Below are 14124 nucleotides of genomic sequence, written 5' to 3'. Positions count from 1 at the left end.
TTAGAAAATTTAAAAAGGGAAATGGATAGGTTAAAGTTAGATATAGTGGGAATTAGTGAAGTTCGGTGGCAGGAGGAACAAGACTTTTGGTCAGGTGATTACAGAGTTATAAATACAAAATCAAATAGGGGTAATGCAGGAGTAGGTTTAATAATGAATAAAAAAAATAGGAGTGTGGATTAGCTACTACAAACAGCATAGTGAACGCATTATTGTGGCCAAGATAGACACAAAGCCCACGCCTACTACAGTAGTACAAGTTTATATGCCAACTAGCTCTGCAGATGATGAAGAAATTGATGAAATGTATGACGAGATAAAAGAAATTATTCAGGTAGTGAAGGGAGACGAAAATTTAATAGTCATGGGTGACTGGAATTCGTCAGTAGGAAAAGGGAGAGAAGGAAACATAGTAGGTGAATATGGATTGGGGGGAAGAAATGAAAGAGGAAGCCGCCTTGTAGAATTTTGCACAGAGCATAACTTAATCATAGCTAACACTTGGTTCAAGAATCATAAAAGAAGGTTGTATACGTGGAAGAATCCTGGAGATACTAAAAGGTATCAGATAGATTATATAATGGTAAGACAGAGATTTAGGAACCAGGTTTTAAATTGTAAGACATTTCCAGGGGCAGATGTGGATTCTGACCACAATCTATTGGTTATGAACTGCAGATTGAAACTGAAGAAACTGCAAAAAGGTGGGAATTTAAGGAGATGGGACCTGAATAAACAGAAAGAACCAGAGGTTGTAGAGAGTTTTAGGGAGAGCATAAGGGAACAATTGACAGGAATGGGGGAAAGAAATACAGTAGAAGAAGAATGGGTAGCTCTGAGGGATGAAGTAGTGAAGGCAGCAGAGTATCAAGTAGGTAAAAAGACGAGGGCTAATAGAAATCCTTGGGTAACAGAAGAAATATTGAATTTAATTGATGAAAGGAGAAAATATAAAAATGCAGTAAATGAAGCAGGCAAAAAGGAATACAAACGTCTCAAAAATGAGATCGACAGGAAGTGCAAAATGGCTAAGCAGGGATGGCTAGAGGACAAAAGTAAGGATGTAGAGGCTTGTCTCACTAGGGGTAAGATAGATACTGCCTACAGGAAAATTAAAGAGACCTTTGGAGAAAAGAGAACCACTTGTATGAATATCAAGAGCTCAGATGGAAACCCAGTTCTAAGCAAAGAAGGGAAGGCAGAAAGGTGGAAGGAGTATATAGAGGGTTTATACAAGGGCGATGTACTTGAGGACAATATTGTGGAAATGGAAGAGGATGTAGATGAAGATGAAATGGGAGATAAGATACTGCGTGAAGAGTTTGACAGAGCACTGAAAGACCTGAGTCGAACAAGGCCCCGGGAGTAGACAACATTCCATTAGCACTACTGATGGCCTTGGGAGAGCTAGTCATGACAAAACTCTACCATCTGGTGAGCAAGATGTATGAGACAGGCGAAATACCCACAGACTTCAAGAAGAATATAATAATTCCAATCCCAAAGAAAGCAGGTGTTGACAGATGTGAAAATTACCGAACTATCAGTTTAATAAGTCACAGCTGCAAAATACTAACGCGAATTCTTTATAGACGAATGGAAAAACTGGTAGAAGCGGACCTCGGGGAAGATCAGTTTGGATTCCGTAGAAATGTTGGAACACGTGAGGCAATACTAACCTTACGACTTATCTTAGAAGAAAGATTAAGAAAAGGCAAACCTACGTTTCTAGCATTTGTAGACTTAGAGAAAGCTTTTGACAACGTTAACTGGAATACTCTCTTTCAAATTCTGAAGGTGGCAGGGGTAAAATACAGGGAACGAAAGGCTATTTACAATTTGTACAGAAACCAGATGGCAGTTATAAGAGTCGAGGGGCATGAAAGGGAAGCAGTGGTTGGGAAAGGAGTGAGACAGTGTTGTAGCCTCTCCCCGATGTTATTCAATCTGTATATTGAGCAAGCAGTAAAGGAAACAAAAGAAAAATTCGGAGTAGGTATTAAAATTCATGGAGAAGAAGTAAAGACTTTGAGGTTCGCCGATGACATTGTAATTCTGTCAGAGACAGCAAAGGACTTGGAAGAGCAGTTGAACGGAATGGACAGTGTCTTGAAAAGAGGATATAAGATGAACATCAACAAAAGCAAAACGAGGATAATGGAATGTAGTCAAATTAAATCGGGTGATGCTGAGGGGATTAGATTAGGAAATGAGACACTTTAAAGTAGTAAAGGAGTTTCGCTATTTAGGGAGCAAAATAACTGATGATGGTCGAAGTAGAGAGGATATAAAATGTAGACTGGCAATGGCAAGGAAATCGTTTCTGAAGAAGAGAAATTTGTTAACATCGAGTATAGATTTAAGTGTCAGGAAGTCGTTTCTGAAAGTATTTGTGTGGAGTGTAGCCATGTATGGAAGTGAAACATGGACGATAACCAGTTTGGACAAGAAGAGAATAGAAGCTTTCGAAATGTGGTGCTACAGAAGAATGCTGAGGATAAGGTGGGTAGATCACCTAACTAATGAGGAGGTATTGAATAGGATTGGGGAGAGGAGAAGTTTGTGGCACAACTTGACTAGAAGAAGGGATCGGTTGGTAGGACATGTTTTGAGGCATCAAGGGATCACAAATTTTGGATTGGAGGGCAGCGTGGAGGGTAAAAATCATAGAGGGAGACCAAGATATGAATACACTAAGCAGATCCAGAAGGATGCAGGTTGCAGTAGGTACTGGGAGATGAAGAAGCTTGCACAGGATAGAGTAGCATGGAGAGCTGCATCAAACCAGTCTCAGGACTGAAGACCACAACTGTTGTGGCATAACAAGCTAGTCACGCCACACTGAGGAGGAAGCCGAAAGGCACGCGTACACACACGCCGACTGGCGTCAAGTCTGGAACATGATACGTATTGAATACTATAAAGAAAATATGTATCTTTGGAATATACTTAACTTTTAATCAATCCTTGTGATACATCTCTCTTGACTATACAAATGAGACTCGTAAGATACATGCACTGTGACAATTGGCGCCTTGCTAAGTCGTAGCCATTAACTTAGCTGAAGGCTATTCTAACTGTCTCTTGGCAAATGAGAGCAAAGGCTTCGTCAGTATAGTCGCTAGCAACGTCGTCGTACAACTGGGGCGAGTTCTCGTACGTCTCTCGAGACCTGCCGTGTGGTGGCGCTCGGTCTGCGATCACACAGTGGCGACACGCGGGTCCGACATGTACTAATGGACCACGGCCGATTTAAGCTACCACCTAGCAAGTGTAGTGTGTGGCAGTGACACCACAACAACAACAACAACAAACCGTAGTAAGTTCTTCGACAATATAATTGTTGTTGATTGAATTAGTGTTTAGTCATCAACACACCAATTCTACATCTACATCTACATTTATACTCCGCAAGCCACCCAACGGTGTGTGGCGGAGGGCACTTTACGTGCCACTGTCATTACCTCCCTTTCCTGTTCCAGGCGCGTATGGTTAGCGCGAAGAACGACTGTCTGAAAGCCTCCGTGCGCACTCTAATCTCTCTAATTTTACATTCGTGATCTCCTCGGGAGGTATAAGTAGGGGGAAGCAATATATTCGATACCTCATCCAGAAACGCACCCTCTCGAAACCTGGCGAGCAAGCTACACCGCGATGCAGAGCGCCTCTCTTGCAGAGTCTGCCACTTGAGTTTATTAAACATCTCTGTAACGCTATCACGGTTACCAAATAACCCTGTGACGAAACGCGCCGCTCTTCTTTGGATCTTCTCTACCTCCTCCGTCAACCCGATCTGGTACGGATCCCACACTGATGAACAATACTCAAGTATAGGTTGAACGAGTGTTTTGTAAGCCACCTCCTTTGTTGATGGACTACATTTTCTAAGCACTCTCCCAATGAATCTCAACCTGATACCCGCCTTACCAACAATTAATTTTATATGATCATTCCACTTCAAATCGTTCCACACGCATACTCCCAGATATTTTACAGAAGTAACTGCTACCAGTGTTTGTTCCGCTATCATATAATCATACAATAAAGGATCCTTCTTTCTATGTATTCGCAATACATTACATTTGTCTATGTTAAGGGACAGTTGCCACTCCCTGCACCAAGTGCCTATCCGCTGCATATCTTCCTGCATTTCGCTACAAATTTCTAATGCTGCAACTTCTCTGTATACTACAGCATCATCCGCAAAAAGCCGCATGGAACTTCCGACACTATCTACTAGGTCATTTATATATATTGTGAAAAGCAATGGTCCCATAACACTCCCCTGTGGCACGCCAGAGGTTACTTTAACGTCTGTAGACGTCTCTCCATTGATAACAACATGCTGTGTTCTGTTTGCTAAAAACTCTTCAATCCAGCCACACAGCTGGTCTGATATTCCGTAGACTCTTACTTTGTTTATCAGGCGACAGTGCGGAACTGTATCGAACGCCTTCCGGAAGTCAAGAAAAATAGCATCTACCTGGGAGCCTGTATCTAATATTTTCTGTGTCTCATGAACAAATAAAGCGAGTTGGGTCTCACACGATCGCTGTTTCCGGAATCCATGTTGATTCCTACATAGTAGATTCTGGGTTTCCAAAAACGACATGATACTCGAGCAAAAAACGTGTTCTAAAATTCTACAACAGATCGACGCCAGAGATATAGGTCTATAGTTTTGCGCATCTGCTCGACGACCCTTCTTGAAGACTGGGACTACCTGTGCTCTTTTCCAATCATTTGGAACCCTCTGTTCCTCTAGAGACTTGCGGTACACGGCTGTTAGAAGGGGGGCAAGTTCTTTTGCGTACTCTGTGTAGAATCGAATTGGTATCCCGTCAGGTCCAGTGGACTTTCCTCTGTTGAGTGATTCCAGTTGCTTTTCTATTCCTTGGACACTTATTTCGATGTCAGCCATTTTTTCGTTTGTGCGAGGATTTAGAGAAGGAACTGCAGTGCGGTCTTCCTCTGTGAAACAGCTTTGGAAAAAGGTGTTAGTATTTCAGCTTTACGCATGTCATCCTCTGTTTCAATGCCATCATCATCCCGGAGTGTCTGGATATGCTGTTTCGAGCCACTTACTGATTTAACGTAAGACCAGAACTTCCTAGGATTTTCTGTCAAGTCGGTACATAGAATTTTACTTTCGAATTCACTGAACGATTCACGCATAGCCCTCCTTATGTTAACTTTGACATCGTTTAGCTTCTGTTTGTCTGAGAGGTATTGGCTGCGTTTATACTTGGAGTGAAGCTCTCTTTGCTTTCGCAGTAGTTTCCTAACTTTGTTGTTGTACCACGGTGGGTTTTTCCCGTCCCTCACAGTTTTACTCGGCCCGTACCTGTCTAAAACGCATTTTACGATTGCCTTGAACTTTTTCCATAAACACTCAACATTGTCAGTGTCGGAACAGAAATTTTCGTTTTGATCTGTTAGGTAGTCTGAAATCTGCCTTCTATTACTCTTGCTAAACAGATAAACCTTCCTTCCTTTTTTTATATTCCTATTAACTTCCATATTCAGGGATGCTGCAACGGCCTTATGATCACTGATTCCCTGTTCTGCACATACAGAGTCGAAAAGTTCGGGTCTGTTTGTTATCAGTAGGTCCAAGATGTTATCTCCACGAGTCGGTTCTCTGTTTAATTGCTCGAGGTAATTTTCGGATAGTGCACTCAGTATAATGTCACTCGATGCTCTGTCCCTACCACCCGTCCTAAACATCTGAGTGTCCCAGTCTATATCTGGTAAATTGAAATCTCCACCTAAGACTATAACATGCTGAGAAAATTTATGTGAAATGTATTCCAAATTTTCTCTCAGTTGTTCTGCCACTAATGCTGCTGAGTCGGGAGGTCGGTAAAAGGAGCCAATTATTAACCTTGCTCGGTTGTTGAGTGTAACCTCCACCCATAATAATTCACAGGAACTATCCACTTCTACTTCACTACAGGATAAACTACTACTAACAGCAACGAACACTCCACCACCGGTTGCATGCAATCTATCCTTTCTAAACACCGTCTGTACCTTTGTAAAAATTTCGGCAGAATTTATCTCTGGCTTCAGCCAGCTTTCTGTACCTATAACGATTTCAGCTTCGGTGCTTTCTATCAGCGCTTGAAGTTCCGGTACTTTACCAACGCAGCTTCGACAGTTGACAATTACTATACCGATTGCTGCTTGGTCCCCGCATGTCCTGACTTTGCCCCGCACCCGTTGAGGCTGTTGCCCTTTCCGTACTTGCCCAAGGATATCTAACCTAAAAAACCGCCCGGCCCACGCCACACAACCCCTGCTACCCATGTAGCCGCTTGTTGCGTGTAGTGGACTCCTGACCTATCCAGCGGAACCCGAAACCCCACCACCCTATGGTGCAAGTCGAGGAATCTGCAGCCCTCATGGTCGCAGAACCGTCTCAGCCTCTGATTCAGACCCTCCACTCGGCTCTGTACCAAAGGTCCGCAGTCAGTCCTGTCGACGATGCTGCAGATGGCGAGCTCTGCTTTCATCCCTGAGGTCTGTTAACTCTTCTTAGCTTAGACTTAATTACTTAATAGTTTTGCTGTGATGTTCTGGCTCTTGACCTTGTTTCTACGGACAACAGCACTATTTGCCCTTGAAATCTTTCTTGAGAACTGCCAATTACTTCTTGATCTTCTTTTAATGTACTCTTCTTGTCCCAGTTTTATTAATTTTACAGCGCAGAATGAAGTGTTCCCTGTGTCTGAAACAGTTTGTGTCTGTGTGCGCCACAGCTGTTCTTGTGCTGGAATCTGGAAGCTTTAACAAACTCTAAACTTCCTACTAAATAATAGAAAGTATTTATTCTGACAACAGTTACATTATGTCTTCTGTGAAAATTGATTTGTGAGGAAACACCGTAACTACAAAGAATATTCGTACATTCGATCTGATGTAACACAAATATATTCTGACAGTACTAATGGTAGTTCAAATTTACCGTATGTTGTCTGTGCCATCAGCACCATTGTCAAGGCACGCTGTTACTTGAAGGTGTATCCTGCTTCTCTGATCTGGCATGTTGTAACTCAGAATGACTGCCAAGCCAGTAGGTACCACAACGCGTAGCAAAACTACTAAATTGTTCCGCCTTGGTGATATGCAGCAACCATCCGTCCCAGTGCACATGCACAAATAATAACGAACTTCCAAACAGTTTGCAATTGTAAGCTAATTAGCCAAAAAAAAAATTCAGTGTAGCAGTCATCATTCATCGGCTAGGTAAATATTGGACAACAAATCACTTACCAAAAGTGGTATGTTACACCACTCTTCCTAGTCTCCTCATTCTAGTCTCTCCCTTTTTATTCTTGTGTGCAGTATGCAGCTACCTGTGCCTTTACCAAGGCATGAATCCTCCATTTTTCTATTCCTATCTTTTTCCCTTGCTGCATCTCCATTTTGTTGATCTTTTCCTCTTCTTCACTTTTCTTCTGTGCTCTGCCTGTCCTGCTCCCCCCCCCCCCCCCCTCCCCTCCCTCCTTTCAAGATAACCTACAGCAATGAAGTACTTTTTTTTTGTACCTATACACTAAACCAACACCTGTACTGTACAGTGAGCAGTTGTCTTTATTCACTCCATTGCGTAACTTCCTATTGATTCACACAAAACTCCACTAGAGGGTTAATATTCCAGACCTAAATTTCTGTTATTGGAAATGCTGAATGAAATTCTTTAACTGTGCAAAAATATGAAAATTTACATTCCGTATGTTATTTCCAGTGTGTGCACAGGATTTGACTGGGATGTTGATGGTGACCATCTTGCCATTATTACATCGAACTCCTCACATTTAACCTTGTGGGATGCAAACACGACAAAGAAGTCACACATTGATATTGGCCTGCGAGATCCTATGAGTTGCATCATTTGGGCCAAGAAGGGATCACTGGTTGCTGTTGGTACCTCACGAGGAAATCTTGCAATATATAATCACAGTACAGCAAAGTTTGTATCCTTAACTTTTAATTTATTTTATTTAGTTAAATGTCAACTATTCATTTATAAAGAGTTTTTCGAGAGTGTCCTTTTTACCTAAATTATAGGTAAGTGAAAGGAGCTAAAAGTGTGAATTATAATGCAGAATAATATATTATGTTGACATACAATTTGAAATGTTTTTTACAACTTCTTGCATGTGCTTCCTTAGATTATTCTCTTAGCTGATTGTATATATGAAATAAAAACATTTTCCTGACTAAGTCCTTAAGTACAAAATGAAATATTGAAGCATCAATGATAAGATGAATAGCCTCTTAATAAACAAAGTCATAAGAGTACCAAGTGCTGCACACAGAATGTAAACTAATTTGAAATGTTTGGTACAAGGGATATTTCATGAAATAATCATGAGTGAGAACCTCCTTCAACATAAGGCCAAGCAGACACATCACTGCCATTACCTCCTCACCACAATCTCATGAAATGGCTTACATCATCCATATCACACACGTGAGGCCTGTTTTGTAGAAAATAGCTCTTTACCATCTAGGTAACCAGGCACATTGGTTCAACCTAAAGCTGCTGCCGAAGCCATTTGTCATTATTATTGTTGTTTTTCATTGATATTCTGATATTTCAGATAAAAATCTTATAGCCATTGTCAAGACAAATTTGTAAATGACTTTGAGTGTAAATTTATGCTGTTTATTCCTCAAGAAAGTCCTAAATGCTTTGTCTTTCAGATCGACAGCAATGTCGGTGCTTTCACTAGTATGTTAGCCAAATATGTAACCTTGTTATTAAGACCTTTAATTTGTTTTTAGTTTATTTATTTGGTCTCAAGAATTGCAAAGGATGCCACCAAATCCACGAATCAGCTTATTTTATTACCATTTTACCACTTGTACTTCACAGGTCAGCTTTAATATCGCTTGGTGATGCTTTGGCACATATTGACAAAATTTGCATGAGATGTAACATTATAATTTAAGTGTCAAGTAACCTTTACGTGCTCTTTTATTTAATAATGAGTCTGTTTTTAACAGGTTGCTGTTGTTGTCGTAGCTACCTCTCTTAACAAAGATTTTGGACTAATTCTGCAGTCTAGAAACCAAAGGTGTTTTGGCACTACATTGGTGACACCTTCATCATGAGGCTCCATGGTAGCCCTATGTGACATAAAGATATATAATTACAGGGTTCTAAGTACCATCAGATTTTGGGAGTTCCAACTATCATCTGATATCATGGACTATATTTTATTGTTCAAAGTGAATTGGTTGACGGGTCCATATTGAGACAGACACTGGCAGCCTCCAGGAAGAACTAGTACACCTACAGTCAGTATTAAGTAATAATGGATATTTAACTCTGCCAAATTAAGAATGCTCTGCAAACCATAGAGTTAGATTGCTCACAAAAGTGAGAAGTGACTGGGGATATCCTCAGTTTTTCTTTCTTACATTTCAATTTTTCTTCAAAAATAGCCAGAATTATGAATAAATACGAGAAGAAATTGACCTACAAACAGGCTTGCATAGCAGCTTTTTCGACATTGTATTACTGTAAAGTACAAAAATCTATAAAATTGTATGATGATGTTTTAAATAATATGTATGGCAAACAATAAGCATGGTAGAAGGACAATGTGTGGAATAGTGACAGTATAGTTGTCTTCTTCAGCTGAATAAATCTGCTCATTGAGCATTATATTTCTGTTAAACATGCAGGGCATTATGATAGTGTTGAGGATTTGGCCAGTGTCAGTCTTTTTGTGGTTCAGTGGGAATATGGCTGGCAGATGTCTGATCAACTGAGATGAGTGCTTCTGCCTAGACAACTTATGCATTCTGATTCTGTCTTCCCGTACTTTCAGAAGAATTTTGCATTGAGTCAACTTTGTTTGGTATTTTGGCACCTGCCATTGATGTGAAAAACAAGATACTGCATTTTAGAAGACTGTGGTACAGTCCATGAGAGTGAGGTAACACTGTAAGAAAGTCATGCGTTCTAAATAGAATGTCATAAAAGACCTCTACAAGCAGCATTCAGACAATTTTATCAAGTATTTGTTTGCTACAATTTTTCTGATTCATAGTAAGTGTAGGCTTGTATAAGGCAGTTCTATGTGTTTTGTATGCAGCATATTCACTGTTTCATCTTTTTGGCATTTATTTTTATTAGGAAAAAGTTTATTTGTAGTGTGGTGCTACCATGTTAATGTGACCTATACACTGTGAATTTCACAGTATATCACTTTAAATCCTGGAGAATGGTGTCTGAAGAAATGAAAAGCATGTATTTACTCTTAGTTACCAACCTGCTGTGAGAACTGTTGTATTGTTTTCAACCAGAATTTCTGAACAAGAATTAATAATAGCCTGCTTTCATACCCCAAACTTTATTCAACTTGAGACATGTCACTGCACTTGATTACTGCAGGTACTGTCCGCAGGAATGGTCCAAAGAAGACAATACATCCTTTTTTAAACTTAGTTGGCCACAGTATTCACCCAACATTAAATTTGTGGCATCTGTGGCACTTAATGAGATTGTACTATCCACACGCTTTTTGTTATATATACACTCCCCAGATGTTACTACTGTACCTTTGTAAGCTATGACTGACCTGTAGTCATCACACCACCATCATCAAATATGTACATTTTAATTCTGTGTGGTAAGGATTGATTTGTATGTTGTAGCAATAGATACTGTTATCCAAGCCTATCAGGTTAACTTCAGCTTTAGTCACGTGAAATATGTAATTGTGTTTTGTACGGCCGTTTTAGTATTGTAGATGCTTTTCATGAAAAACAAAAAAGGAGTCAAGTTTTTACTGTGAACACAGTTGCATTTATGATTTATACCATGGACCTTGCCGTTGGTGGGGAGGCTTGCGTGCCTCAGCGATACAGATGGCCGTACCGTATGTGCAACCACAACGGAGGGGTATCTGTTGAGAGGCCAGACAAACATGTGGTTCCTGAAGAGGGGTAGCAGCCTTTTCAGTAGTTGCAGGGGCAACAGTCTGGATGATTGACTGATCTGGCCTTGTAACATTAACCAAAACGGCCTTGCTGTGCTGGTACTGGGAATGGTTGAAAGCAAGGGGAAACTACAGCCGTACTTTTTCCCGAGGACATGCAGCTTTACTGTATGATTAAATGATGATGGCGTCCTCTTGGGTAAAATATTCCGGAGGTAAAATAGTCCCCCATTCGGATCTCCGGTCGGGGACTACTGAAGAGGACGCCGTTATCAGGAGAAAGAAAGCTGGCGTTCTATGGATCGGAGCGTGGAATGTCAGATCCCTTAATCGGGCAGGTAGGTTAGAAAATTTAAAAAGGGAAATGGATAGGTTAAAGTTAGATATAGTGGGAATTAGTGAAGTTCGGTGGCAGGAGGAACAAGACTTTTGGTCAGGTGATTACAGGGTTATAAATACAAAATCAAATAGGGGTAATGCAGGAGTAGGTTTAATAATGAATAAAAAATAGGAGTGCGGATTAGCTACTACAAACAGCATAGTGAACGCATTATTGTGGCCAAGATAGACATGAAGCCCACGCCTACTACAGTAGTACAAGTTTATATGCCAACTAGCTCTGCAGATGATGAAGAAATTGATGAAATGTATGACGAGATAAAAGAAATTATTCAGGTAGTGAAGGGAGATGAAAATTTAATAGTCATGGGTGACTGGAATTCGTCAGTAGGAAAAGGGAGAGAAGGAAACATAGTAGGTGAATATGGATTGGGGGGAAGAAATGAAAGAGGAAGCCGCCTTGTAGAATTTTGCACAGAGCATAACTTAATCATAGCTAACACTTGGTTCAAGAATCATAAAAGAAGGTTGTATACCTGGAAGAATCCTGGAGATACTAAAAGGTATCAGATAGATTATATAATGGTAAGACAGAGATTTAGGAACCAGGTTTTAAATTGTAAGACATTTCCAGGGGCAGATGTGGATTCTGACCACAATCTATTGGTTATGAACTGCAGATTGAAACTGAAGAAACTGCAAAAAGGTGGGAATTTAAGGATATGGGACCTGGATAAACTGAAAGAACGAGAGGTTGTAGAGAGTTTCAGGAAGAGCATAAGGGAACAATTTACAGGAATGGGGGAAAGAAATACAGTAGAAGAAGAATGGGTAGCTCTGAGGGATGAAGTAGTGAAGGCAGCAGAGGATCAAGTAGGTAAAAAGACGAGGGCTAATAGAAATCCTTGGGTAACAGAAGAAATATTGAATTTAATTGATGAAAGGAGAAAATATAAAAATGCAGTAAATGAAGCAGGCAAAAAGGAATACAAACGTCTCAAAAATGAGATCGACAGGAAGTGCAAAATGGCTAAGCAGGGATGGCTAGAGGACAAAAGTAAGGATGTAGAGGCTTGTCTCACTAGGGGTAAGATAGATACTGCCTACAGGAAAATTAAAGAGGCCTTTGGAGAGAAGAGAACCACTTGTATGAATATCAAGAGCTCAGATGGCAACCCAGTTCTAAGCAAAGAAGGGAAGAGCAGTTGAACGGAATGGACAGTGTCTTGAAAGGAGGATATAAGATGAACATCAACAAAAGCAAAACGAGGATAATGGAATGTAGTCAAATTAAATCGGGTGATGCTGAGGGAATTAGATTAGGAAATGAGACACTTAAAGTAGTAAAGGAGTTTTGCTATTTAGGGAGTTAAATAACTGATGATGTTCGAAGTAGAGAGGATATAAAATGTAGACTGGCAATGGCAAGGAAATCGTTTCTGAAGAAGAGAAATTTGTTAACATCGAGTATAGATTTAAGTGTCAGGAAGTCGTTTCTGAAAGTATTTGTATGGAGTGTAGCCATGTATGGAAGTGAAACATGGACGATAACCAGTTTGGACAAGAAGAGAATAGAAGCTTTCGAAACGTGGTGCTACAGAAGAATGCTGAAGATAAGGTGGGAGGTATTGAATAGGATTGGGGAGAAGAGAAGTTTGTGGCACAACTTGACTAGAAGCAGGGATCGGTTGGTAGAACATGTTTTGAGGCATCAAGGGATCACAAATTTAGCATTGGAGGGCAGCGTGGAGGGTAAAAATTGTAGAGGGAGACCAAGAGATGAATACACTAAGCAGATTCAGAAGGATGTAGGTTGCAGTAGGTACTGGGAGATGAAGAAGCTTGCACAGGATAGAGCAGCATGGAGAGCTGCATCAAACCAGTCTCAGGACTGAAGACCACAACAACAACAACAACAACAACAACAACACAGTAGTTATACCATACAGTGGTCTTTTAAGTGATGATGAGTTCTCCCTCTCTCCAGTACCTGCACTATCATTGTTAGCAACAAAGGGAACAGCGTACATCATGATATTCACTTCTGTATTGATAGTGAAGACTGCATAACATGGAGAGTAAGTGGTCACATCACAGCATTTTATTTTAATGTTAGTCTGCCAGGCCCTTTTCCTTCATTATTTTGTAAGAGAAAGGAATGCACAGGGCATTGTTGTTTCTTATAATTGTTTGTGACATTCATCCTGAATATGTGCTGCTGTTGATGTGGTCTTCAGTCTGAAGATGGGTGTGATGCAGCTCTCCATGTTCCAGTGCGAGCCTCATCATCTCCAAATAACTACTGCTACCTACATGCATTGAGCCTGCTTACTGTATTTCTCTTTTGGTTTCCCTTTACAATTTTTATCCCCCCCCCCTCCCCCCTCACACACACTTCCCTCCAGTACTAACTGATAACTGATCATTGATTGATATCGCAGAATGTGTCCTATCAACTGATTCCTTCTTACAGCCAAGTTATGCTGCAAATTTCTTTTTGTCCTACTTCCATTCAGTACATCCTCATTAACTACATGATTTTCTTCTCCTCTGAACCGCTTATCCATGTTTCACTTTCATTCAAGGCTACACTCCAGACAAATATCTTTAGAAAAGTCTTCCTAACACTTAAATTTATAAGCAACATTAACAAATTTCTCTTCTTCAGAAATGCTTTTCCTGTCAAGAGTTTCTGACCAAACCTCTGAAGAATTTCCTTGAAGAAAATAAGCAGAAAAACACAATAGTTGCTACTGCCCCGCATTGGCTTGATCTGACCTGTAACTTGTGTGTAAACAAGGATATAAGAAAAACAAATATTAGAATT

At 40.4% G+C, this 14124-nt stretch overlaps 1 protein-coding gene across 3 annotated transcripts in view; it reads left to right on the top strand.

The window, feature by feature from the left end:
* The window catches only part of LOC126253477 (WD repeat-containing protein 19), a 328532-nt gene that overhangs the window by 52195 nt on the left and 262213 nt on the right, over window positions 1–14124 (top strand). For 2 of the 3 annotated variants that reach the window (XM_049954835.1, XM_049954834.1), the window contains one exon: window positions 7751–7975. The exons of the other annotated variant lie outside the window; for it this stretch is intronic. In XM_049954835.1, coding sequence (XP_049810792.1) covers window positions 7751–7975 — 225 coding nt within the window. The remainder of the gene's footprint in view (window positions 1–7750; window positions 7976–14124) is intronic. 3 annotated transcript variants of the gene reach the window in all.

Source organism: Schistocerca nitens, chromosome 4, assembly GCF_023898315.1.
Source record: "Schistocerca nitens isolate TAMUIC-IGC-003100 chromosome 4, iqSchNite1.1, whole genome shotgun sequence".
Classification (NCBI taxonomy): domain Eukaryota; kingdom Metazoa; phylum Arthropoda; class Insecta; order Orthoptera; family Acrididae; genus Schistocerca; species Schistocerca nitens.
The sequence above is the reverse complement of the archived record's forward strand: the minus strand, read 5'-3'. Positions and strand labels throughout refer to the sequence as shown.